Consider the following 27,177-nt stretch of genomic DNA (forward strand, 5'->3'; position numbering starts at 1 on the left):
GCTGAACATTCAAACCCCAGCTACACTCTCTGAACATTCAAACCCCAGCTACACTCACTGAACATTCAAACCCCAGCTACACTCACTGAACATTCAAACCCCAGCTACACTCGCTGAACATTCAAACCCCAGCTCACTCACTGAACATTCAAACCCCAGCTACACTCGCTGAACATTCAAACCCCAGCTACACTCGCTGAACGCTCAAACCCCAGCTACACTCGCTGAACGCTCAAACCCCAGCTACACTCACTGAACATTCAAACCCCAGCTACACTCACTGAACATTCAAACCCCAGCTACACTCACTGAACATTCAAACCCCAGCTACACTCACTGAACATTCAACCCCAGCTACACTCACTGAACATTCAAACCCGCTACACTACTGACATTCAAACCCCAGCTACACTCACTGAACATTCAAACCCCAGCTACACTCACTGAACATTCAAACCCCAGCTACACTCACTGAACATTCAAACCCCAGCTACACTCACTGAACATTCAAACCCCAGCTACACTCACTGAACATTCAAACCCCAGCTACACTCACGAATATTCAAACCAGCTACACTCTCTGAACATTGAAAGGCGAGTATAGACATGCCATTAGCCCCAACCCTGTTGTTAAGGAACAGTGAGTTAATTTCCAACAGCTGGCCTTGCCCTAAAACCCACTGCAGCAGACTCAGTATGCCCATCCCAACACCTACTGTTAAACATTGGAGCTTTCACTACTAGGACTACTGACACCTGGACCATGTTCTCCCTACTAGGACTACTGACACCTGGACCATGTTCTCCCTACTAGGACTACTGACACTTGGACCCTGTTCTCCCTACTAGGACTACGGACACCTGGACCTGTTCTACCTACTAGGACTACTGACACCTGGACCATGTTCTCCCTACTAGGACTACTGACCCTGGACCATGTTCTCCCTACTAGGACTACGGACACCTGGACCATGTTCTCCCTACTAGGACTACTGAACCCTGGACCATGTTCTCCCTACTAGGACTACTGACACCTGGACATGTTCTCCCTACTAGGACTACTGACACCTGGACCATGTTCTCCCTACTAGGACTACTGACACCTGGACCATGTTCACCCTACTAGGACTACTGACACCTGGACCATGTTCTCACTACTGGACTACTGACACCGGGACCATGTTCTCCCTACTAGGACTACTGACACCTGGACCATGTTCTCCCTACTAGGACTACTGACACCTGGACCATGTTTCCCCTACTAAGACTACTGACACCTGGACCATGTTCTCTCCTACTAGGACTACTGACACCTGGACCATGTTTCCCTACTAGGACTACTGACACCTGGGCCATGTTTCTCCTACTAGGACTACTGACACCAGGACTGGAGAACCAAGTGGTATACAGCTGCAGATACAGGATAACAGATAATCCAGCAATAAGGAGGTAAATTGGCGCTTTTTAATGCCACCTGGGGCCTGTTTTATTATGTTTTATTTAACTAGGCAAGTCAGTTAAGAACAAATTCTTATTTAAAATGACGGCTACCCCTAACCCTACCCCGGCAACCCAGACGACGCTGGGCCAATTGAGCGCCGCCCTATGGGACTCCTAACCACGGCCGGATGTGATGCAGTCTGGATTCGAACCAGGTACTGCAGTGATGCCTCTTGCACTGAGATGCAGTGTCTTAGACCACTGCACCACTTGGGAGCCCAAAGCGATGGCAAGGTCTTAAAACAGGGTGTGTGTGTGTACATGTGTTTTTGTGGGTGTGGACGTCTGTGTGTGTGTGTGGTGGTGTGTGTGTGTGTTGTGTGTGTGGTGTGTGTGTGTTGTGTGTGTGTGTGTGTGTGTGTGTGTGTGTGTACATGTGTTTTTGTGGGTGTGGACGTCTGTGTGTGTGTGTGTGTGTGTACATGTGTTTTGTGGGGTGTGACGTCTGTGTGTGTGTGTGTGTACATGTGTTTTTGTGGGTGTGGACGTGTGTGTGTGTGTGTGTGTGTGTGTGTGTGTGTGTGTGTGTGTACATGTGTTTGTGGGTGTGGACGTCTGTGTGTGTGTGTGGTGTGTTGTGTACATGTGTTTTTGTGGGTGTGGACGTCTGTGGTGGTGTGTGTGTGTGTGTGGTGTGTGTGTGTGTGTGTGTTGTGGTGGTGTGTGTGTGTGTGTGTGTGTGTGGTGTGGTGTGTGTTGGTGTGTTTACTCAGCACAAACAAGGTGACTATAACAATGTCTTCTTGGCAGCAGATGAAACTGGGAATATAAAGTATCCTAGCTGAGCTCAGGGCTCCTCTACATATGCTGGGTACTTTACTGTGCACTGAGGCTTCGGCTCAGTGTGGCTGTACATGTGTTTACTCAGCCTCTGAGGCAGACCCTGCTGCTGAGTCTGCATACACACTCACACACGGACTCTGAGTGACTTCAAAGGTTTCTTTCCACATAATAACAGTCAATGCAATTCATTTTTTCATCCAGATGTGTCATAGCCCTCGTTCCCGCCTAAAAATACAAACAACTGTTCATGAGTATGTGCATGTACCATGAAAAAATACAACAACCAGAGTGTATGACCATAACAAACTCCTTTCCTTCCTTCCTCTCTTAAAGCTATCACTTATCTTATAGGTGAAAGGTCAAGAGGAAGGAAGGAATGAAGGACGTAAAAAAGAAAATGAAGACAGGGCCATAGAGGAATGAGGCAGGGAGACAGGAGGGCCATAGAGGAATGAGGACAGGGAGACAGGAGGCCTTGGAGGAATGGGGACAGGGAGACAAGAGGGCCTTGGAGGAATGAGGACAGGGCCTTGGAGGAATGAGGACAGGGAGACAGGAGGGCTTGGAGGAATGAGGACAGGGAGACAGGAGGGCCTTGGAGGAATGGGGACAGGGAGACAAGAGGCCTTGGAGGAATGGGGACAGGGCTTGGAGGAATGAGGACAGGGAGACAGGAGGGCCTTGGAGGAATGAGGACAGGGAGACAGGAGGGCCTTGGAGGAATGAGGACAGGGAGACAGGAGGGCCTTGGGGAATGGGGACAGGGAGACAAGAGGGCCTTGGAGGAATGGGGACAGGGCTTGAGGATGAGGACAGGGAGCAGGAGGGCCTTGGAGGAATGAGGACAGGGAGACAGGAGGGCCTTGGAGGAATGAGGACAGGGAGACAGGAGGGCCTTGGAGGAATGAGGACAGGGAGACAGGAGGGCCTTGGAGGAATGAGGACGGGAGACAGAGGGCCTTGGAGGAATGAGGACAGGGAGACAGGAGGGCCTCACCGTTCATCTGCAGAACAGGTAGCCAGGAGATTATCATCAAACGGAGAGAAGTCCAAATCAGTTATTAGATCTGAGAGACAGAGAGGAGAAATCAGTTATCAGATCTGAGAGAGAGAGAGACAGAGGAGGACAAACAAGATATTTAGGTCACAAGTTTAAGGGTTTATTTGAGAACAATGGCATTTGCATTRCTCTTGTGATCACTTGGGAACAAGGAATATAATTCGTAAGTTAAAGGTCCAATGCAGCAGTTTTTGTCACAATATCAAATCATTTCTGGGGAACAATTAAGTACCTTACTGTGATTGGTTTCAATTAAAATGGTCAAAAAGAAACAACAAAAGAGAGGTTTGGAACCCTCTTTCTTATTGGTAAATTAACAAACTTCCCGCCTGATAATGTCACCAGGCAGGCCAAAACTCCATCCGACCAAAACGGGTTGAAATTTCAGGCGGTCTTTCCAAACAGCTCTTACACTAAAAGGGCATTATAATAATTTTCACAATTTCACAGTATTATTCCAACCTCCTAGTGTGGAAATATATATAATACACAGGAAATCACATTTTGGACTGRACTGGGCCTTTAAGAAACTGGTCTTATTAAAAAGGCAGACAGAAGGGAGTGAGTTAGAAAAAGGTTGAAACATCTTAACCCTGGTCTCTCACGTTAGAAACTACTTTAGACCAAGAGGAAATTCCCTTTTGGGACACTGATTTTTGAAGTCGCAGGCAGGGCTAGCTCATCACGAGACCATGAGCAACCATGTACCTGACTCATGTTCACTACACCTAGTTCCAGATCTGGTTGTACTGTCRAGCTAACTCCTTTGCTCGGTAGTCGTGACAATGACCATAGCAGTTGGCAAGACAGAGAGACAGTACAATCCCAGATAAATTATTGTGCTATGTAAAACGTACTCATGGTAAGAATATGAAAAATTAAAGACGCACGATGCAGAAATTGCTCCGCCATTTCCTGGTTGCTAAAATTCTAATAGTTCACTTAATTGCAGTTTATGTGACAAYACAAACAAGTGTAGTGTACAGAGTCATTGTACCATCTAAACCGCTGTGAAACATATTTRACATAACWAAAAATATTGTATTTTCAGCTGTTTGAAGCAAAAGACGAAAACAAAARTTAACGGGAAGCATAGAAATAGCGCACATAGAACAGATCTACTTCTTATATTTCCTTTCAATGCGAATGACAGATCTATGACACACATTTCTATATGAATTTGTTTATTGTTTAGGTCGCCCAAAATGTTACATATTGCAGCTTTAAGAAATGTAAWACAACAGAGAGAAAAATTWGAGAGTTGTGATGAGTGGATAGTGTCTGGCACTTGTGAAGGAGGGATTTTTCAATGACGGCCTACCCCGGCCAAACCCTCCACTAACCCGGACGACGCTGGGCAAATTGTGCGCCGCCTTATGGGACTCCCCATCCCGGCAGGTTGTGATACAGCCCGGGATCGAACCAGGGTCTATAGTGATGCCTCTAGCACTGAGAGGCAGAGCCTTATACCGCTGCGCCATTCAGGAGAAATGAATGAAAAGTGGATGAAAAGTGGATAGAGGGATCTTACCAGAATGACATGGGATCACAGTCACCGTCCACCTGCCATCAGACCCTGGTTCCACAGAGGTGAGGCCGAGCATTCCTCCACCTGGTGACAATTAAGACACACACACGAGACAGACAGTGTGATCTATACAGTCTCTCTTTCATACTGATATGGCCTGCTCAAACAAAACAGATGGAGATATCTGCTCTGTGATGGCAATACCTGCTCACACACGCTTCAACAGCCAGGTAAACTTACCAGAGACAGACAGGTAAATATACCAGAGAAACAGACAGGTAAATATACCAGAGAGACAGACAGGTAAATATACCAGAGACAGACAGCATGACTCCTCATAACAGAGACCAGACAGAATATTCTTAGTTGAGCCCCAACCGCATACCACTGTTGCCTGAATCACACTATAGTGCCYAAAGGATACCACATCCACCATAGKTGCTGGAATCATGCAGGAAATGACATTTTGAAAAGAAAGCACAGTATGGTTCTGGTCGGCCCTATAGTTGTCCTGACTCAGTCTTAACCTTACCGGCCTGGTCAGTGTTGAAGGCCACAAGCCTGGTGCTGGATTTGATGTGGTTCCCCTGAGAGGTGAAGGATCCTGCCCGGACATTACTGATCCAGCCCTGGACACAGGGGAAATTCACAGTGCATTAGGGGTAGGTGTGGTGGGACACTGGAGCTATCATTAGGAAGATGACTTAAGGAACTGGCCATCAGATAAAACAAAGGTGATCGCTGTGGCCTAAAAGATGACACTCTCTAACGGTCATTATGAGTAGGCTATTTCTGACCTATGCTAATATAATAGAGTAGGGACGAACAGAYTTGTTGTTATACTTGACAAGAAAACCATTAGAATGTTTCAGTTATTGTCTGTTCACTTAAATGCAAGTCTATCCAACTGAGTGGGACCCTAAGCATTCCCTTGACAAGTCCACACAAGAGAATAGCAGCTCACACTCTTTTAGATACACACTGCTGAAGTGGAAAGCCGTTCATTGTCCTCCCAAAATAAACTGTGGATAACTTAAATGCAGAGGCAGAGCACACACACACCATTTCTCCAAACTTCCAAGATTCAGACTAACTGTCATAATAAGGAAGATTCAGACTAACTGTCATAATAAGGAAGATTCAGACTAACTGTCATAATAAGGAAGATTCAGACTAACTGTCATAAATAAGGAAGATTCAGACTAACTGTCATAATAAGGAAGATTCAGACTAACTGTCATAATAAGGAAGATTCAGACTAACTGTCATAATAAGGAAGAGGGTATCAAAGGGCATGTTGTTACACACACACACACACACACACACACCCTCTGCTGTCCATGTTGAATCAGCAGAATGTTAAGGAAGTGGGAGCCTCCTTTCACAACACTAACAACAGGGCAGAGGCAGGAGCGCTGTGTGTTTGATAACACTGCTGCCAAAACCGTTATGGGCTAACCATGTCAGACAATAGGCCTGAAAACTGTCGCGGGCTCCGGCAGGGAAGGTACAGATAGCACTTAGCAGCCCAGACAGTGTCTGACAGCCCAGCAAAACAGCTAGTTTCTCTCTCTCAGGAAACACATATTACTGCTCCACAGGCAGCCAGGCATAAAGAGAACAAGGTGCCCATTCTCACTCACTCACTCCTTGGAGTTCTCCCTCTCGCCATCCCTCCCTCGCTCGCTCCTAACATTTGAGATGGTGCTTTGAGTGTTGCTTTTCTGAGGCAGTCCTCGTAACAGGATCAGAGATCTGCTCTGCAGATGGAACTCACTCACACTGAGACTGTGTGGAGGTTTGCTACATGGAGAATAAGCATCCAAGTAATGGTATGTTTCATAACCGATTTATAAGAGCACCCTTTTAAAGCTTTATTTTGTCCAGGGAGGGGTCACTCATGGCTTAGGCCTATTATAAAAAGGGAACTTAACTCTCATCAATGCCAAACCAGTTGTGAACTTCAGCTATTGCTCGACCGTGCAGCAGTGTACTGTGGTACACTGTAGGCCTAACCACTGTTGGTCATCATGCACATACAAATACAGCCCTTGGGTATTTCCTAAGGGCTGTATTGGTGGTAGACTATATCTGACAGCATGTACGAGGTGTCTGGCTGGCATCATGAGAAGTCTTCAAGGCACAACTATGTTTTTATCACGGGGCTAAGCTACAGCAAGTCCAGAGAACAACTCGCATCATCAGGATCTACCAGGTTGTACAATGACATTCTCCACAATACCTAAATCATCCACTTAATATAAAGAATGTCAGACATTTCCACTGTCTCAGCCAGTCAACACAAGACAGCAGTGGGAGGGGTTACATAATCGCCCCCACAAGGAGTAGTGATGGCTGTCTGTGCAAATTGGTGCACAGCCCGAACGTGTGTAACGAGGCACTCCCAGGTATCTATCACCAGGACTGACGGCATGACACCGCCACTGTGTATCTTACTCACAGCCTACAGTCATTGGTTGACAGAGAGAAGCTTTGTTAAATGGCGTAGGGATACGCACTGTATGTACAGTGCACTTTAGAACTCAAATCTGAGCACTGCTGCTACATTGTAGAATGATGACCGGTTACAATGAGAGCAGGAATTCCGATACATTCTAAACAATGTGGCTATTCAGTGATGATGGGCATCACATCCTATCAGTAGCATCTGACAATCCTGACCAATACGAACCGCTGTCAATTTCAAATGTGGAATTTGCATAGACTGCTGAAAGCTAGCTAGATAATAATAACCACATGGTTAACACTAACGTTAGCAGCCTTCGCGGTTTGCACTTGGTTTTCGTAGACTATTGTTTCTCTACCAACACACTCTTGCGATGCAGCAGCCTTCCGCAGATATGCAGGAAGTTCAATTTCCTCCAAACATTTTCAGACGTTCCCCAAAACACAACTCCATTCCGTCTTCTCACCGTTGCTAAGAACCAATGCTGGCGAGGCTTTCTTGCAACGCTCATTACTTACATCTTTCTTGCCGATCTTTGGGGTGGTGTTTTTGAATTTGGAGGTCTTGAAACGATTCATTCTAGTCACCTAAATTAACTTTCGTGCCTTCCGGGTATCTCTGTCTTGTTGATACTATCCGAAAAGAGCGAGCACTCAGCAGCACACTCCTTTTCAGATGACAGTTCTCGAGTTCAGCACTGTCACAACTCGCTGTACTGTGTGAGCGATTCTATCGACGATCGACTCAGACCCCTGTTTAGCTTCATCAATGATGATTGACCACCGTAAAATACCAAATGTTTCTGTTTTGAAACGTTTAATCGTAATTGCCGTGAGTTTGAAGCGGACTACATGGGAAACAAATGTTTAAATACTCTTCCACAGTTTCTCAAGTACAGATGTTTCAACAGAGTGAAAGTTAGTTTGCGCTCATCTTGAAACAAAATACATTTATTGACAGTCAACTCTTCTGCGGGGACTACGCATGTGGGGACTTGCGCATATGCAAGTAAAGTGGTGTCACGGACATGCGCAGTCCCCGCTGAGTAACAGCAGTAGAGTAATGATGGCGTCCTCAGCGGCTCGCTGCTCCACACGTTGGATAACAGTTGCCGTGTCCTCCGGTCACCGTCCTGCTTGTTGTGCTCTGGCCCCTTCCAATGGAGGCTCAAGAAGTCTGTCGACTTTTGGAGCACAGAAAATCTGGTCGGGAAGCAATGCAATGCGTGGGGGCACGGGGAATGCGTTGACATTGAGAGGTCTGTCAGGTGGGTGCACAGAGACGGCCTAACTAACGTTAGCAAGCTAGGCTAGCTTGATGCTCGCGTTTCTCGTAGTTTCCATTCACATTTTTGGAAACAACTGACAGTCTGCAACAAAAAAATTGACACCATGGTAACATTCCTAACGATACAACTGAAAGACAGACTAACCTTAGCCCATAGCTAGCTAGTAGTTAGCTTGTACGCATTCAAATTGCTGGGGGTGTTGTGTACTGTAGCTAGCCTGCAGCTCCATAGTCATTGCATGGCAAGTCATGTCAGGTCACAGCACTGATGATCTTGAACGGACTGTCAGGAATAGCTACTGAACTGTACAGTCAAACACTGCGTTGAACTAGCAGTATTTGCATGATCCCTGATTAGCTAGCTATATATGCCAACTGGCGTTTGCTAGGAACTTATTGGCCCAAGAGTYKATCATCATAGACAGCAGCTAACTTTATGTATTTGATTGAGTCCTCAGATATATCGATAGAGTCCTGCTTAGTGTTATAGATGAATTGTGAGTGTACAGGCCTGTAGCTACCTTGAAAATAGATAACTACAGAAGGACAACAATAATAATCCACAGTCATGTTGCCAGGTGTAATCTACTCACATGCCCTTTCTTGGTAGTTCCAGGTGTTAAATCTCCCCATGTCATCTGCACACTGTCCTTCCACACAAGTGCCCCAGCCTCCAACAAACAGGACTTCTACACGGTGTTGGAGGTACCACGCACTGCCACCCAGAAAGAGATCAAGAAAGCGTATTACCAGGTGTGTGTGTGTGATCACTTTCTGTGTAGTGTTGACTTGCTGTATTGATCCTTAGCTGTCACCACAGTTGTTGAAAGATAATGTTTGTTGTTGTCCCTCTTCAGATGGCTAAGAAGTATCACCCTGACACCAACAAGGAAGACCCTAAGGCCAAGGAGAAATTTGCTCAGCTGGCTGAGGCTTATGAGGTTTAGCTGACCTTCTTGAAAATGGGCTTCCCTTTTAAGAAACTAAAATTAGATTAAAGGGATAGCAATATTTCTGTGACTTGTGTAGCTGTTGTGGAATCACTAGTTCGTTACTTTCCTAACAGGTTTCTTGGTACTATTTGATGTCACTCTTGAAGAAAGTGTCTGTTAATCAAGTAAACGAAACATCAGAACCACTTGACTTTATGAAGGAACTGCCTGGTCTTATTGGAGGACTGTGCATCTTACTTCCTGCTTTGTCCTCCCCCAGGTGCTGAGTGACGAGGTGAAGAGGAAGCAGTATGACACGTACGGGGTGGCAGGGTTCGACGCCAGCCAGGCGGGCGGTGGTGGTGGACACCAGCAGTACTGGAGCGGACAGGCCAACAGCGTGGACCCAGAGGAACTGTTCCGCAAGATCTTTGGGGAGTTCTCCGGAAGCCGCGGCTTCGGCGACTTCAATGCCGTATTTGATCAGCCCCAGGAGGTATGTAGTTGGGATGCCATACTGCTTTTAGAACCAAGGGGTTTGGAGAAGGGGTTACGACTAGCCTAATCCCAGATCTGTTTTGTGCTGTCTGTGCATGACAACCACCATATGAGTTGGCTATATAGCACAAACAGAAGTTTTGACTGCTCATTCAAGTCAATGTTCAGGGAGGTCATATTGAGTGAGCCCATGCCAGGAAGTAAAAGCAGGAAGCAATTACTTTTTTAGGAGTGTAAACTTTTTGTTAAAGACATCCAATATGAATCTCTTGTCTCTCCTTTCCTCCCAGTTTATCATGGAGCTGACGTTCACCCAAGCTGCCAAGGGGGTCAACAAAGAGATGGCGTTCAACACTGAGGCCAGCTGCCAGCGTTGTGATGGCAAAGGGAGCGAGCCTGGCACCAAGGTTGTGCACTGCCACTACTGCAACGGCTCTGGCATGGTAGGTGACATGATGTGTGGCGTGAAGTGTTCGTGTCACATGTGCTTGTCTCACATGCTTGTGTGTTTTGCCTTGTACAGGAGACGGTGAACACTGGCCCCTTTGTGATGCGGTCGACATGCCGTCGGTGTAATGGGAAAGGCACTGTGATCTCCACCCCATGTAACTCCTGTCACGGGACCGGACAGACCAGACAGAAAAAGACAGTAATGGTCCCTGTCCCAGCAGGTGAGACACACCTACACACTGACTGTCACTCGCTCCTATACCTACCCAGTCTTATCTAGAATCTTTCAAAACATTACTTGATCTAAACGTAGTATGCATTTTCTAATGCGCACGCACAGAGACCCAGGAGCAGCCTTCTCATCCTGAATCTCCTCCTTTTCTCATTAAGATCACTGATCCTTTTTTTATTCAACCTTTATTTAACTAGGCAAGTCAGTTAAGAACAAATTCTTATTTACAATGACGGCCAGCCGGGGAACAGTGGGTTAACAAATCAAAGTTTATTTGTCACGTGAGCCGAATACAACAGGTGTAGTAGACCTTAGTGAAATGCTTACTTACAGGCTCTAACCAACAATGCAAAAAAGGTATTAGGTGAACAATGGATAAGTAAAGAAATAAAAACAGTGAAAAAATAACAGTAGCGAGGCTGTCAGACTGACAGATTTTTACCTTGTCAGCTTGGGGATTCGATCCAGCAAACTTTCAGTTACTGGCCCAAAGCTCTTACCACTAGGCTACCTGCCACCCCATAATGCTCTTATTAACTGTTTTAAATGTTTATAAAACTCTAATGCTGGATGAAGCAGTTCCTGTGTTTGAAACGTCTATAAAACGTGAGTGGGTTTAATGTGAGTGGGTTTAACGCGAGCGAGCGGGTTTAACGCGAGGGCTACTGATCTCGTCTTTGAGYGTCCCAGACGTCCTGATATTTTCAAACCTGTTTGATTTTATCGGCACAAAATCTGCAATGCTCTTCTAGTGTGTTAGGATTTTGAAAGTTGTGTAGTGCACACCCGGGTTAACTGGCTGTGTTGTCTCTTTGCAGGTGTTGAGGACGGTCAGACGGTCAGGATGCCTGTGGGGAAGAAGGAGGTGTTCATCACGTTCCGGGTCCAGAAGAGCCCAGTGTTCAGACGGGACGGAGCAGACATCCACTCTGACGTGCTGATCTCTGTGGCTCAGGCTGTACTGGGGGGCACGGCCCGGGCACAGGGCCTCTACGAGACAGTCAACCTCTCGGTGAGAGACACACGGACAGACCAACCTTTCTGTGACACCTACAAACATAAGAGTGATGGATCGATGGCCAGTAACTAACTGTGATTGGTGGATGCTCTTGTAGATCCCTGCTGGGGTCCAGACAGACCAGAGGATCCTCCTCTCTGGGAAGGGCATTGCACGGATCAGTGGCTATGGTTACGGAGATCACTACATCCACGTCAAAGTCCGAGTCCCCAAGTAAGCTACTCACACTACACCTTTAGATACCATCTCTGTTGTAAGTTACTGCACAATACACCTTTATATACCATCTCTGTAGTAAGTTACTGCACAATACACCTTTATATTACCATCTCTGTAGTAAGTTACTGCACAATACACCTTTAGATACCATCTCTGTTGTAAGTTACTGCACAATACACCTTAGATACCATCTCTGTAGTAAGTTACTGCACAATACACCTTTAGATACCATCTCTGTTGTAAGTTACTGCACAATACACCTTTAGATACCATCTCTGTTGTAAGTTACTGCACAATACACCTTTAGATACCATCTCTGTTGTAAGTTACTGCACAATACACCTTATATACCATCTCTGTTGTAAGTTACTGCACAATACACCTTTAGATACCATCTCTGTTGTAAGTTACTGCACAATACACCTTTAGATACCATCTCTGTAGTAAGTTACTGCACAATACACCTTTAGATACCATCTCTGTAGTAAGTTACTGCACAATACACCTTTAGATACCATCTCTGTAGTAAGTTACTGCACAATACACCTTTAGATACCATCTCTGTGTAAGTTACTGCACAATACACCTTTATATACCATCTCTGTGTAAGTTACTGCACAATACACCTTTAGATACCATCTCTGTTGTAAGTTACTGCACAATACACCTTTAGATACCATCTCTGTTGTAAGTACTGCACAATACACCTTTATATACCATCTCTGTAGTAAGTTACTGCACAATACACCTTTAGATACCATCTCTGTTGTAAGTTACTGCACAATACACCTTTAGATACCATCTCTGTAGTAAGTTACTGACAAATGTTAGATGCTCATTCCTCACGGTCTCCACTATTATGTGTGTGTGGGCAGGATCCTGACAGACAGACAGAAAGCTCTGCTCATGAGCTACGCAGAGGATGAGACTGAAGTGGAGGGGACAGTCAATGGTGTCACAAGCACCACTGCAGGTAGTGGCACACACACACTCTTTCTGCGCTAGGGTCCTGCACACTTACCTGCTCCTCTTCATTTGGTTTACAATTAGTTGAGGTCCCAGCTCTGCTCATGAAAGCTGATAATGCTTTTATTAGTAAAATCTTGGCTCACGCAGAACATGTTTCTGACCAGGTGGGGGCAGCAGTGGTAAGCAGTCTGAGGCAGGGCAGGACAGGCAAGAGGAGGTAGGAGAGAGCAAGCAGGAGCAGGGCTTCTTCACCAAGTTAAAACAATTGTTTAGCTCCACCTGACAGTTACAAACCAGGTAGGACACTCTAGTCATGATGTCTTCGCCTGCCAGTCACAAACCAGGTAGGACACTAGTCATGATGTTGCCTTTGCCACTTGTGCACATGCATATGTGGGATAAACTGTTTCTGGAACACACTGGTTTGTGGCACACCATTTGTCAGTCAACTGGTTTCTGGCTGTCATCTGTATAAAGTTGCGTGCATACATACACTATACATACATACAAAAGTATGTGGACTTCCCTTCAAATTATTTGATTCGGCTATTTCAGACACATCCATCACTGACAGGTGTATAAAATCGAGCACACAGCCATGCAATCTTCATAGACAAACATTGGCAGTAGAATGACCTTACTGAAGAGCTCAGGGATTTAACGTGGCACTGTCATAGGGTGCCACATTTCCAACAAGTCAGTTCATAAAATGTCTGCCCTGCTAGAGCTGTCCCGGCCAACTTTAAGTGCTGTTCTTGTGAAGTGGAAACGTCTAGGAGCAACAACGGCTCAGCCGCGAAGTGCTAGGCCACACAAGCTCGTCTGTCCTCGGCTGCAAAACTCACTACTGAGTTCCAAACTGCCTCTGGAAGCAACGTCAGCACAAGAACTGTTCATCGGGAGCTTCAGGAAATGGGTTTCCATGGCCGAGCAGACGCACACAAGCCTAAGATCACCATGCGCAATACATACAGGAATACAGGATTGGGTTTCCACTCTGGAGCAGTGGAAACACGTTCTCTGGAGTGATGAATCACACTTCATCATCTGGCAGTCCAATGGACGAGTCTGGATTTGGCGGATGCCAGGAGAACGCTCCCTACCCGAATGCATAGTGCCAACTATAAAGTCTAGTGGAGGAGGAATTATGGTCTGGGGATGTTTTTCATGGTTCGGGCTAGGCCCCTTAGTTCCAGTGAAGGGAAATGTTAACGCTACTGTATACAATTACATTCTAGACCATTCTGTGCTTCCAACTTTGTGGCAACAGTTTGGGGAAGGCCCTTTCCTGTTTCAGCATGACAATGCCCCTATGCACAAAGCGAGGTCCATACAGAAATGGTTTGTTGAGAGTTTGGTTGGAAACGAGATTGGTGTGGAAGAACTTGACTGGCCTGCATAGAGCCCTGACCTCAACTCCATCGAACACCTTTGGGATGAATTGGAAAGCTGACTGCGAGCCAGGCCTAATCGCCCAACAACATCAGTACCCGACCTCACTAATGCTCTTATGGCTGAAAGGAAGCAATTCCCTGCAGAAATGTTCCAAAATCTAATGGAAAGCCTTCCCAGACGGGTGGAGGCTSTTATAGCAGCAAAGGGGAGACCAACTCCATATTAATGCCTGTGATTTTGGAATTAGGTTTTTCGACGAGCAGGAGTCCACATACTTTTGGTCATGTAGTGTACATGCATACACACAATTGTTTAACCATAGAAATATAATTACTAGAAAAGACATCCCAATTCAAATCAATGTTTTGCTGTCATATGCTTGTTTTGAAAACACATGCAGTAATTCTGTTTTCTTTTTTTATACTGAAAGGTAAAAGGTCCACTGGGAACTGAGGCGAGTGTCCGAGGGTAGAGATGATGCCCTAAGAAGACAGCCACAGGGAGAGACCAGATATGGGGACAGGGGGTGGGGGAGTGTTGGAGGGATGATGTCTACTGTATCCTACTCTAGCACTAGACAAGACTGGTTACCCCAGATCTACCTTCACAGATCTCCTTTCATCCTTGATCAGTTCCCTAGCAGTGGAAGACAATGGACTGAAACAGACTCAAACACTAGACAAGACTGGTTACCCCAGATCTACCTTCACAGATCTCCTTTCATCCTTGATCAGTTCCCTAGCAGTGGAAGACAATGGACTGAAACACAATGTGGTCCTAACTCATTCCTGCTGCCTAAAACCCAAATCCAAGAGGAAATACGCTCTGGAAGTACCAGGAAGTGACTGCCCCTTAGGCTTGGAGTTTTTTGGATTTTGTTCAATGTGCAAAAATGTTGCGCAATGGTCTTCAAGCGCAAACAAATCATAAGGCATCGATCGGGTGGAAGTAAATTCCTCCACAAATGCAAATATAATTATACATCTTAAATTACCACATGTTCAAAAGATTAGGGTACGTGATCCGGAAGTAAAGCGAACGTGGCGGCAACTTTAACAGGGTATTCCATAGATTTTCCAATTGTTCCTGTCCATCAGATTCCTAACCGTGTGATAGCAGCGCAGTCAAACAGTCACTCATAAAGTATGGTCTGTCTGCTGTCTGAGGAATGTACTGTTGCCAGTGATAGCCCAAAAACCCATGGATATACAAAACATTAGGGACACCTCCATAATATTGGGTTGCACCCCCTTTTTCCCTCAGAACATCTTCAATTCATCAGGGAATGGACTGCAATGTGTCATGCATTCCACAGGAATGCTGGCCCATGTTGATTCCAATGCTTCCCACAGTGGTGTCAAGTTGGCTAGATGTCCTTTGGGTGGTGGACCATTCTCGATACACACAGGAAKCTGTTGTGTGGAAAAACCCAGCAACACTGCATTTTTTGACACTCAAACTGGTGTGCCTGGTACATACTATCATACCCTGTTCAAAGGCACTTCAATCTTTTGTCTTGTCCATTCACCCTCTGAATGGTACACATACACAATCCATGTCTCAATTGTCTCAAGGCTTAAAAATCATTCTTTAACCTCTCCTACCCTTCATCTACATATAAGGGATCATAGCTTTCATCTGGTTAGTCTTTCTGGAAAAACAGTTATTCCTAATGTTTTGTACACTTAGTGTATAAAAATACTAAAGCATAGAAAATCATTATTTTATTTAAAAGGCCTCTGCTGCAATAAGGAACTTTGTTTTGGTTGAGATCCTCCTGATTTTTAAATGTGTAGTAAGTTTGTTCTGTAAAGTGAACTCTGCTTCGTCTGATCTCTCTGCTTCCTATCTAGCTAGCCACTGCAACGAGTTGTACTGTCAAACAGCTAAGGTGAGATAAAGAGGAAGTTGTCTGGCTGATATACTTTTCTGTTACATAAAAAAAAAAAGGTGTGTAATGTGTGTGGAGGATGCATTTGGGTCTAAGAACCCAGTCATCCAGGATAGGCATGACTCAACCAGTTGGATCAGATGTGGCTGGACATCTGCTCTGCTCCTCGTCAACCCCTTCTCTATTGATGAATCTGAGAATTCACTCAAAGCAGCACACTTTCATGTACCTCCATTCTGCCTCGTTATATTTGTAAATACACAGCTGTTGATATTGCAACCGTACCAATGTGTCATGTTAGAGAAATAAATAACATCTATAATTAAAGTGAAATCTAAATGAATTGTTAATGTCTTATTGCTGCCAGATGTGAACACAGAGTAGAAATACTAAACYACTGGAGAATGACCCTGGTCTAATACTTCAGATGTCTGTCCTTCCTTCAAGTAATAACAGAGCTGAATGGCAAGTAACATTACTAAGCACAGAACTGTTAGTAGTTGGATATTTGTATCTTAGGGACACAAGGAATGAAAGATGAAGTATTCAAACAGGGCAAATATCTCAACACATCAAATAACGACAAAAGTATACAGGAAATGCAATCATTTATTTTACTAGACAACGTATTCCTGTGATTTTCTTCTTACACAAAATGAGACCAGTGACATTTGTAGTAAATCGTCAGTCACTGATAAAGCTTGAGTTAGATTGCAGTGTACTTACTGTACAATACTAATGGGTTCGATAATAAGGTTACTGTTTGCTTTCTGTTACAGCAGACAAGGCAAGAAATAGTCACGCAACGTGTGCCTGTCAAGCACTCACTGAGATCCCTAGGCTTCCATTGCCAACAACACTCACACCTCAACACCTGAGATTATGGGTCGTGTTCATTAGGGCACACATTTCAGAAGAGTTTAATTGGACAAGTCCAGTTAGTCCCTCCCTGTTTCAGTCTAGTGCCTAATGAACCCAGGTCTGGTCATTCCAGAACTCCTTCAAAATGTTCTAAATACTGCAACAGTTCCATCCCCTGAAAACAAATACTAAAATGCATTTACATTGAACTAGAATATGACACGTCTTGCAATGTTTCTTATGTATATAATTTCATTAACATGAACCTGAGACCCAACACGTACATGACTAATGAGGCTCTGGACTGGTCTGGACAGCCATAATGACACCTGGGTCATGTTCATTAGGGCAAAATGTTTTACCACGGAAATCTAATATTTCTTATAGGACTAATCCAGACAATTCCCGTTTCATTCTGTTTTGTTAATACCTCAGATGGAGGGCTACTGAACACATAATACGTCATCTAACTCCTGCAAAGAATTCAAGGACTACCAAATACACCAGAGATGGAGAGAACCACAGACCTGAACACACAGCATAGAACCTGTTTATAATGAACTGTGATGTCAGCAACTTGACCTTTGGTATTCAGCATTCTGACCTTTAACAACTTCTCCATCTTCAAGCGAARGCATAGAATACAACGCAAACTGCTGTCTTCAATGTTAAAACTACAAACAAATCAAGGAATGTAATGTTGATGTCAGTGTGAATCCTGAATAAGATCTGCTAAATACTGTATTGCCCTTATAATTCCTCAGATACAAACCTATGGTCACCTGCACAACACATTGTTCTCCTTCTCCACAACCAAACAACGATGGCTCAACCTCATCAGGTTGGTGCATAGCTTTCAAGTCTTAAAATGTTATCCATTCAGACTGATGAGATACCTTGTCTTCACCAATCTAACCTGTCCAACCCTATCTCCCAGACCATTACATTCGCTGCCTCTACCTGGTGTCCATAGGCCTGAACAATACTGAAAATCAACTGTAAAAAAAATCTATACGTTTCCAGGACGGATGTGTCCGTTTTCAGACACTCTGCTCCTCTCTAGACTGCCTGAGTGCAAAGCAAAGACAAGGGACTGGACAGCACTAGATAAGTCCAACATTTCAATATAGCATAAAACAAAAACAAAAAAAATACACTTCAGAAATGATTAATAGTAATATTGCTCGTCCATCCTAAAACAAGAACTAAAGTGTCCACCCTGTCACTCACTCACTGTCTGTGTGCTTTTCACAGGAGGTTGGAATGTTCTGCCTGCATTCATTTGGAGAGAAGAGAAAAATAATACATTGTGATGTGTGACAACCGTTGGCAACCTTTTAAAGTCTAGACCTTTCTACAAAGTGTGCTCTTGCTGTCAGTTAGCCTGTGTTGTCCGTAACCGAATCTTGGGACTACTTCCAAGAGAGTATCACCCCCATAACCATTAATACAAACTTAAAAATATGTCGCTCAACCTACTCACGCAAAGAGATAGTAGTCTGCCCTGCAGAAATACTCCTACACTTTGCCAGATCTGCATATTAACATATGCATAGAACGTGTTACTTTGACTGTTTCTGGCTCAGCAGTGTTTGAGTTYGGCTGATGCTCACCGCTACGGAGTGCCAGCACCTCAAATGTTCTACTTGTTCAGTTCCACCACCTAAATAAAGAGTACTGGCACCTAATTCAGTCCACTTCAAGCAAAGGCTCACTGCTCTAATATTTTCAAGATTACATTTTGGTTTGATGGACTGATTGTGGGGCCACCCAGGGGACAGCAGAATATAGTCCTTCAAATCCCCATGGCAACCTAAAAGTGTCAAAATCCACAAAGGCTTTTTTGTCATAGCAGGGTAGCTGTTTTTTCCCTCCAACTCTACTGCATCACTCCATAATACAATTGTTTGGGATTATTAAAGAAACTTCAACCTGACAACAAATCACACTATAATCTAATCAAGTAAGATCAATTGTTTTCTCATGTCAACTCAAGAAATAAATCCTATAACAGGTTTGAATTAGAAAAAATGGCTCTAAACTGATTCTAAGAGCTACAAATATGACCAACCATACTGGGAGGATACAGGACGGAGGGAGAGTGAGAGGGAGGTAGTAGAGAGAGAAAATTAGAGAGGAGGAGGAGGGAAGGTTACAAGGTCTGGGTACGGATGGGTTCTCATCCAAACGTTCAGAAAACAATTATTCTTGTCTTCCCTCCCTGTTTATCCCTCCTTCTTTCCTGCAGGACAGCCAACGATTGGATCACATGAAGTACCACGCAGCCAATCCGGCGAGGGCGGCGACCCAAGCGGCGAATAGGACCTGGCCTGTGGGGTGTCTGAGGACGGCCATGGCCAGCTGACCGACGTACGCCGAGCCCCCACTGGCCGCTGAGATAGACAGAGGACAAAGAACACGGTCAGCAAACCTCCCACATTACCATGTGAAACACTCTTATACCATTTTTAACACCACTAAGCCAGGCCAAGCAGTACTGCACTGCACTGCACTGTAGTTGCTGGAGCCATGCTGGAAAAGGACAATGTGAAAAGCAAATATCCAAGCCAGCCAGACAGTGTGGTAAGGGTATTGTGGTTCTAAATGCCCACGTATTGCTAACATGGCACAACAACTCTTTCTTTCAGGTGGTTTTCTGGATCAAATCACTTTGTTTCCAGACAGAGCCTACAGGAGTTGTGTGTCAGCGTACCCATTTGTGCGGCGTAGTAGGGGCATTTGTTGATGTCTCCTCCGGTCCCATGGGCCCCGTGAACAGGCATGCCCGCGTCCATGACCTCCTCCTGGATATCCTTACCCATCTCCTCTAGCTCATCAAATACCTGACACCAAACACACAAAACACAGGGGATTACAACTGGTTTATGTTCACTCAGCACAAAACAGAACAAAAGGTCAAACAGGGAGGTACCATCTGAAAAGGTCCAATAAGGAAAGCTCATTTTTCTTTTTCACAACACTTTGGAACAGTTTGATATTGTGTGTCCTGATGAACACAATCTGATGAACACAATCTCTTTAGCACAAACAGTTTCACATTGTGACTGGGTCGCTGGGCGAGTGAAAGGAGTGATATTTCACTTAAGGAGGTGCCACTGGTCAAAGAAATGGCCATGATGCAGAACCGTAATAAGAATATGATCAAGTTCAACATCTGACATTCATGTAATGTAATCAGAAGCCAGATGTGAGGAAGTGAATTAATGATCATATCTGAGCACTTGAAATTGAAATATGAGAGATGGCACATTGTCTGACTACGCTCTCAGAACCAGTTGGCAGAGTGGTTACGGTGATAAGCACAAATCCAACCATCTGCTGTTGGCCAAAGACCCTAATTTTCCCTGGGCACAAGACTCTTATCTCCAAAGACAGGATCAATACAGTGGCTGGTTACTGAGATTAAATGATTAAAGAAATGATACAATACTGAGAAATGCAACCAAACTACCGCGGCCTACCTCTGAAACCAAACTACCGCGGCCTACCTCTGAAACCAAAACTACCGCGGCCTACCTCTGAAACCAAAGAAACACCGCGGCCTACCTCTGAAACCAAAAACTACCGCGGCCTACCTCTGAAACCAAAACTACCGCGGCTACCTCTGAAACCAAAACCACCGCGGCCTACCTCTGAAACCAAAACCACCGCGGCCTACCTCTGAAACCAAAACTACCGCGCCTACCTCTGAAACCAAAACTACCGCGGCCTACCTCTGAAACCAAAACTACCGCGGCCTACCTCTGAAACCAAAACTACCGCGGCCTACCCTGAAACCAAAACTACCGCGGCCTACCTCTGAAACCAAACTACCGCGGCCTACCTCTGAAACCAAACTACCGCGGCCTACCTCTGAAACCAAACTACCGCGGCCTACCTCTGAAACCAAACTACCGCGGCCTACCTCTGAAACCAAACTACCGCGGCCTACCTCTGAAACCAAACTACCGCGGCCTACCTCTGAAACCAAACTAGGGGCCTACCTCGAAACAAACTACCGCGGCCTACCTCTGAAACCAAACTACGCGCGCCTACCTCTGAAACCAAACTACCGCGGCCTACCTCTGAAACCAAACTACCGCGGCATACCTCTGAAACCAAACTCATGGTCCTACCTCTGAAACTAAACTACTGTGGCCTACCTTTGACACTAAATAACGTGGCCTGGCTTCCTCTGAAAACTAAACGTCTATTTTTATTTAACTAGGCAAGTCAGGCAATAACAAATTCTTATTTACAATGACGGTCTACCCCGGCCAAACCCTGCCCTAACCCGGACGACGCTGGGCCAATTGTGCACCGCCCTATGGGACTCACGATCACGACCGGTTGTGATACAGTCCGAGATCGAACCCGGATATGTAGTGACGCCTCTACACTGCGATGCAGTGCCATAGACCGCTGCGCCACTCAAGGACCCACAGATATGAGATGGCAATATTTCCAGCCATCACCTAGAAGGAATTATTAGAAGACCCACCGTTTCCTGGGAGACCCACCACACCAGCAGGTACAGCAGTCTCCGTTTACTGGAAGACCCACCACACCAGCAGGTGCAGCAGTCTCCGTTTACTAGAAGACCCACCACACCAGTAGGTACAGCAGTCCCGTTTACTGGAAGACCCACCACACCAGTAGGTGCAGCAGTCTCCGTTTACTGGGAGACCCACCACACCAGCAGGTGCAGCGTCTCCGTTCACTGGAAGACCCACCACACCAGTAGGTGCAGCAGTCTCTGTTTACTGGAAAAACCCACCACACCAGCAGGTGCAGCAGTCTCCGTTCACTGGAAGACCCACCACACCAGTAGGTGCAGCAGTCTCCGTTCACTGGAAGACCCACCACACCAGCAGGTGCAGCAGTCTCCGTTCACTGGAAGACCCACCACACCAGTAGGTGCAGCAGTCTCAGTTTACTAGAAGACCCACCACACCAGTAGGTACAGCAGTCTCCGTTTACTGGAAAACCCACCACACCAGTAGGTGCAGCAGTCTCCGTTTACTGGAAGACCCACCACACCAGTAGGTGCAGCAGTCTYAGTTTACTGGAAGACCCACCACACCAGCAGGTGCAGCAGTCTCAGTTTACTGGAAGACCCACCACACCAGCAGGTGCAGCAGTCTCACTMTTGAATCAACCCCAGCTCTATCTCTCTCTTCCCTTCCCCTTCCTCACCTCCATGTTGAACTGAAAGGCCAGCACGGCCTCCGCCACCAGCCTGTCCTTGGTGGCCATGTCCAGCTCCAGCTCATTCATCCGGCTCCGGTACAGCTGCTTGAAGGCCTTGGCGCTGTGGATGCCGTCAAACTGGTAGAAGTAGACGCCCTCGCCCGTCGATGGCAGCTTCAGCGCCCGCTGGGCCACCTTCTTCAGCACCTGGCCCCCGGACAGGTCGCCCATGTAACGGGTGTAGGCATGGGCCACCAGCAAGACCGGCTCTTCCTGACCCACCTAAATACAAATACAACTTCACTGGCTTCTGGTATTGTCAACCTCCCCTGGACTCCACACACCAGAGGATTGAAGCAGCACAAGGAGTCACAGTGCAGCACCCATGGAGTAGTGTTAGGTCTGAAGTGCCTTGCATAAAGGCACAATGGTAGTGGATGGTGGTAATGTGAATCTGAAACCAGCAGCCAGTTCAGCCCCCACTTTTTTCATCGTCCAGCCTGGGACTGAACCAGCGACCTTCTGGTTACCGGTCCACCTCTCTAACCTCTGGGTTACTCACCTGGTGGATGCGTTCCACGTAGCGTTGCGTGGCTGGCGAGCAGCTGACCCGCTCCCGCCAGTCCTCACCATAGAAGTAGTCCAGGTCGCGGGACAGGGCGTCACGTCTATTCAGCTCTGGGAAGTAGAGCGGGGAGAAGTCAGGATGATCCTTGTTCCTCTCAATCTCCTCCTCCATGGCCTCGTAGGTGTAGTAGAGGGCCACATCGCCCAGCTGAGGGGGAGAGAGATGCACAATTTTACCCCAAAACAAACATTTTAGGTGCAAATATTTTTCATTAATCCATGTTTGACAGTCCCTCAAATACTGTGTGTGTGTCAACATTCACGTTTTCAAGATACATCCCTTTCTGTATCCTGGCAAAGTCTCACATCCCTTTCTGTATCCTGGCAAAGTCTCACAAAGTGAGGATGTCAAAGCACTTCATGTTCTTTAAAGCCTTACAGGATGTGGTTGTTCATTACCAGTGGTGCTGAAAGACCCATCACGATTCTTGACAGTATTATCTTTCAAAGTGTTTGCAAAGTGAGGATGTCAAAGTTAGATCAAAAAGCCTACACCCTTAACTGACTGCTGTGGATAAATCAGATTATGCATAATGTTCAAGACAGTGAATGCAGCAGTACTAAGTCTCAGAAAAGACTTAAGTGGCTGCTCTATTCTCCAGACTGACCTTGAAAAGCTCCTTGCGGATGCGCCCCCTGAGGAAGTCCTTGACAAACTGGGTGTTCTCCGCCTTCTCGTGAACCTCTTTGGTCCCTGCAGCCAGCAGTTCAGAAAGGTCTGTGGGGCTGTGGGGAGGGCACACTGTCTGACACCGCATGGGAAACTAGAGGCACACACTAACTACATGACTCATAGGGCTGGCTTCCCAAACTCAGATGAATCCTAGTTCTGTAAAAAAAWWTTTTTTAAATAAAACGTTCAATATAGCCTATTCTCCATTGAGCATGCTTTTTACTCCAGGAGAAGGTTTAATCTGTGTCCTGGAAACGAGCCCATAGTGTTTTCAACTCTCCTCAGAAATAAAAGAGACAGACCAAATCTGACAGAACTGAAACATACCCTGCCCACACCCTGGCACTCAAACATACACATGAGAGAGGAGACCTCTCACTTCCAGAAACTGCCCAGCCCCCATCCATTTTCAGAAATAGCACATAAGTGAAGTTAGACCATCCCAGATTTCTATACCTGAGAGTGTCTTCTGGCTCTTTCTCTGCATTCACCAGGCCTCCTCCATCGGCGGCACTCTCCGCCTTCACAGAGTCCTCCATCTTTTCTGCAGACAGCTTGGTCCTGTCACTCAGACACACTCTTTGCCAGTCTCTGCCAAAGACAGAACACCAAAACAAGACCCACACATTCAAAACGGACCCACTATTGAGTGGGTGGGGTAGCTTACATGAGAGCCACATAGCCTAGATACAGTATGTGCAGATAGATAGATACAGAAGTAGTGCTTTTGTAAAACAGATGTCCATGACAATAGAGTCTTAAGGGATAGTTGGAGATTTTGACAACTAATCAATTGTTTCCATTTACCCAGTCAGATGAACTCATGGATGTCATTTGTATGTCTCTGCATGCAGTTTGAATGAAGTTGAAGGTAATTRGTGTTAATGGAGCAATTGCCAACTAGCGTGAGTGTAATGACTGAAAGTCTATGGGATCAGCCAGCATGCTCCTCTGACTATKCTGTCCTCACRGTGTTCTGGAGTAAAGTTTGACAGCTAGCATAAACAGTAGCCCAATAAATCCATAAGAGAGGGTCYTGCTTTTTTTTCTGAAACTGAAAATAGAGAAAGGAAATATTTCTTAACTCCAAACAATAACAAGGTAAACCTAACATTTAATAACAACAACGCAGAAAAACACTTTACATAACATTAGCCAAGTTAKAAAGCAAAACCATAGAACAGTAGAACTTTAGCTAGCTAGCTAACGTAAGTTAGCCCATAATAAGTGTACAAATAATGCCACCACCTTGAAACATTTCTCCCTCTGTATAATAGCTAACATTGTTATGATACTTACAATACTATGCTTGCAATGGGCATAAATGCAGATAACTGAAAATAAACAAATGTAATAATTGCTGTTTTGACAATGTAGCTCGCTAGCGATCTCTGTTTGACATGAGTTGTATTGATTATATTCATCGTCATGGTAACCACATGCCCGAGTCTGCCCGCTAGCAAGGAATCTCTTTACATTCTAGATGGCATTTGCGTTCTATTTAAGCAATAAGGACGAGGGGGTGTGTTATATGGTCAATATACCATTGCTAAGTTGCGTCTCTTATGCCCCAAGGTGCTTTTATTGCTATTATAATGTTACCAACATATTAGAAACAGTCAAGATGTTTTGTCATATCACCACTTGTTATACGGTCTGATATACCACGGCTTTAAGCCAATCAGAATTCAAGAGCTCGAACCACCCGGTTTATAATTGGGTCCGTGACAGTGCACAGTAGACAAAATTGCTTAATTGCCAAAATCTCAAACTATCCCTTTGATAGGAGCAGAAGTGCAGAATTAGTGCAACCAGCACAACATATCATAACGATACAAAAGTAGCAGACAGCGTATATTATATTTCTGATGAATCCTGGCTCATGCCTGTATAAACTTTATATGGTAGGGTTTAAGCATAGTAGTAGGCATAGTGACAACCAAACCATCATTATAAGCCAATTTCTTTGAACTTATGACTATGTAATGAACTCACTATTTGCTAAAGCTACATTCATTAAAAACATCAAAGAGTCCATGAAAATGAATCATCGGCCACACAAATCAGTACCCTTTGTTATTGCTGCTGAAAATGTATCATGTGCCAAGGATTTGGCAAGGATTTTCTTGGAAGAGGCAGAAGAGCACCTTAGGCTAATGTGGGTGGGCTACTATCTATTCTGCTGCGGGCCAAAAAAATTGTTCATTATTATTCTGCAATATAAGACTTATTATTCTGCATGTAGCCTAAGACTAACACCGTCTTCATGTGTAAACAAAAGATTGGGTATATTTATATACACGTTAATATCTAGTGACAAGTAAACCCAATCAACACATCTCTACATTTAGGAGAACAGAGCCTAAACAGAACAACAAGCATTTGAAACAGAGCCACCTCATCCAATGTCTTGTTGACACGTAGCATAGTTTGACCAGCAGAACATCAGTCACAAAACAGGTTAGGCTAGTCATAGAAATAGCTCTACATAAAACCTAATTTTTCAGTCAGTGTCGACTTAGTAAAGGAGCAGCCTACTACAATAAATATGACAATTATACGTAGCTTCTGTGCCTTATGATATCAAGTTCAATCCACTTCAAGTCCACATGAGAGACCTCCCGAGTGGCGCAGCGGTCTAATGCCCTGCATCGCTGTGCTTGAGACGTCACTACAGACCCGGGTTCGATCCAACTGCGACCGGGAGACCCATGAAGCGGCGCACAATTCGCCCAGCGTCGCCCGGGATAGGGCAGGGTTTGGCCGGCCGGGATGTCCTTGTCCCATCGCTCTCTAGCGACTCCTGTGGCGGGCCGGGCGCATGCATGCTGACATGGTCGCCAGTTGTACGGTGTTTCCTCCGACACATTGGTGTGGCTAGCTTCCGGGTTAAGCGAGCAGTGKGTCAAGAAGCAGTACGGCTTGCCAGCATCGTGTTTTGGAGGACGTATGGCTCCAGACGTTCGCCTCTCCCATAYGGGAGTTGCAGAGATGGGACAAGACTGTAACTACCAATTGGATATCACAAAATTGGGGAGAAAAAGGGGCTAAAAATAATAAATACAATCCACATGAKTAACACATGTTCACCATGCCTACCAGATAAGTTAGGGAGATGCAGTCGTCAATGCAGGCAGGGGAAGCAGTGGCAATGCTCTTTTCTTACTAATTATGTGTTGTTGTTGTTGTTGTTGTCGTCGTCTTGGGGGGTTGGTGGTCACTGGTTAAACGTCCTCTGACAGTTGATTCAGCTGTGACCTTATTCACAGTGCCAGAGATAAGGGATAAGGGAATGTGTGTGTGACTTTGGCAACACTGACACACGAGTAACAACACAGTGAATAGCTGGCACAGCATAGCAGGGGCCTAGCATTAGGAGGCCCTAGTCGCTTCACATAGTAATGAGGGAAGTCAACAATGAAGAGGCCTGGAACTACACAGAGAGGCARACAAAGGAGCTCATAGTACACACATTGCTAGATGTTCAGTTAATCTTGTGTTTACAAGCTAACTAACTGTAAACTGTATCAAATAGTAGTTCTGGTTGTATCCATGATATTGTTCCAACATTAATGTTAGTTACATGCATTTGATCAA

General features: G+C 45.4%; 3 protein-coding genes and 1 long non-coding RNA gene across 8 annotated transcripts in view; 1 reads left to right on the forward strand and 3 right to left on the reverse strand.

The window, feature by feature from the left end:
* Nucleotides 1-3,276: 3,276 nt before the first annotated feature.
* On the reverse strand, nt 3,277-8,322 carry LOC139022488 (coronin-7). Its single transcript, XM_070440793.1, has 4 exons — nt 7,857-8,322; nt 5,404-5,500; nt 4,875-4,955; nt 3,277-3,350 (listed from the first exon to the last, which is right to left on the reverse strand). Exons 1-4 carry the CDS (start codon nt 7,914-7,916, stop codon nt 3,277-3,279), a joined length of 312 nt encoding a protein of 103 aa, XP_070296894.1. The 5' UTR covers nt 7,917-8,322.
* A 40-nt stretch (nt 8,323-8,362) lies between these two features.
* Nucleotides 8,363-16,572, forward strand: dnaja3a (DnaJ heat shock protein family (Hsp40) member A3a). Of its 3 annotated transcripts, none has more exons than XM_070440795.1 (11): nt 8,363-8,605; nt 9,242-9,378; nt 9,483-9,566; nt 9,838-10,053; nt 10,346-10,498; nt 10,579-10,726; nt 11,556-11,749; nt 11,853-11,968; nt 12,850-12,947; nt 13,108-13,240; nt 14,769-16,572. In XM_070440795.1, exons 1-10 carry the CDS (start codon nt 8,401-8,403, stop codon nt 13,224-13,226), a joined length of 1,470 nt encoding a protein of 489 aa, XP_070296896.1. In that variant the 5' UTR covers nt 8,363-8,400; the 3' UTR covers nt 13,227-13,240; nt 14,769-16,572. The 3 variants fall into 3 exon arrangements, with proteins under 3 accessions (XP_070296896.1, XP_023997980.1, XP_023997982.1); XM_024142212.2 differs by having other exon boundaries at nt 8,365-8,605; nt 9,236-9,378; nt 13,108-13,160; XM_024142214.2 differs by lacking the exon at nt 13,108-13,240 and having other exon boundaries at nt 8,367-8,605; nt 9,236-9,378.
* LOC139025655 (uncharacterized) lies at nt 11,963-12,853 on the reverse strand. The gene is made up of 3 exons (XR_011477269.1): nt 12,682-12,853; nt 12,601-12,641; nt 11,963-12,520 (listed from the first exon to the last, which is right to left on the reverse strand). It is a non-coding gene; the product is annotated as an uncharacterized lncRNA (long non-coding RNA).
* Nucleotides 16,573-16,820: 248 nt separating the features above from the next.
* Nucleotides 16,821-27,177, reverse strand: part of hmox2b (heme oxygenase 2b) — an 11,567-nt gene continuing 1,210 nt past the window's right edge. The window contains exons 2-8 of one of the 3 annotated variants that reach the window (XM_070440796.1): nt 26,747-26,838; nt 24,037-24,171; nt 23,516-23,633; nt 22,843-23,055; nt 22,287-22,562; nt 19,804-19,933; nt 16,821-19,483 (exon numbers count right to left, since the gene is read on the reverse strand). In XM_070440796.1, the coding sequence (XP_070296897.1) occupies nt 19,356-19,483; nt 19,804-19,933; nt 22,287-22,562; nt 22,843-23,055; nt 23,516-23,633; nt 24,037-24,119 (948 nt within the window). In that variant the 5' untranslated portion in view covers nt 24,120-24,171; nt 26,747-26,838 and the 3' untranslated portion in view covers nt 16,821-19,355. Of the gene's footprint in view, nt 19,484-19,803; nt 19,934-22,286; nt 22,563-22,842; nt 23,056-23,515; nt 23,634-24,036; nt 24,172-26,679; nt 26,839-27,177 lie in introns of all 3 variants that reach the window. The other 2 variants (XM_070440797.1, XM_024142216.2) reach the window with 2 other exon arrangements.

This window comes from Salvelinus sp. IW2-2015, unplaced genomic scaffold (genome assembly GCF_002910315.2).
Source record: "Salvelinus sp. IW2-2015 unplaced genomic scaffold, ASM291031v2 Un_scaffold3020, whole genome shotgun sequence".
Lineage (NCBI taxonomy): Eukaryota > Metazoa > Chordata > Actinopteri > Salmoniformes > Salmonidae > Salvelinus > Salvelinus sp. IW2-2015.

Bases quoted from the DNA above. Each gene is read 5' to 3' on its own strand.
- LOC139022488 (XM_070440793.1), bottom strand. From the start codon at position 7,916: ATGAATCGTTTCAAGACCTCCAAATTCAAAAACACCACCCCAAAGATC. The intron at 5,501-7,856 runs GTAAGTAATGAG...CCCTGTGTCCAG, and splicing joins CAAAGATCGGCAAGAAAGAT to GGCTGGATCAGTAATGTCCG. The intron at 3,351-4,874 runs GTAAGATCCCTC...TCTGTCTCTCAG, and splicing joins TGTGATCCCATGTCATTCTG to ATCTAATAACTGATTTGGAC.
- dnaja3a (XM_070440795.1), top strand. From the start codon at position 8,401: ATGATGGCGTCCTCAGCGGCTCGCTGCTCCACACGTTGGATAACAGTT. The intron at 9,567-9,837 runs GTTTAGCTGACC...GTCCTCCCCCAG, and splicing joins AGCTGGCTGAGGCTTATGAG to GTGCTGAGTGACGAGGTGAA. The intron at 11,750-11,852 runs GTGAGAGACACA...ATGCTCTTGTAG, and splicing joins ACGAGACAGTCAACCTCTCG to ATCCCTGCTGGGGTCCAGAC.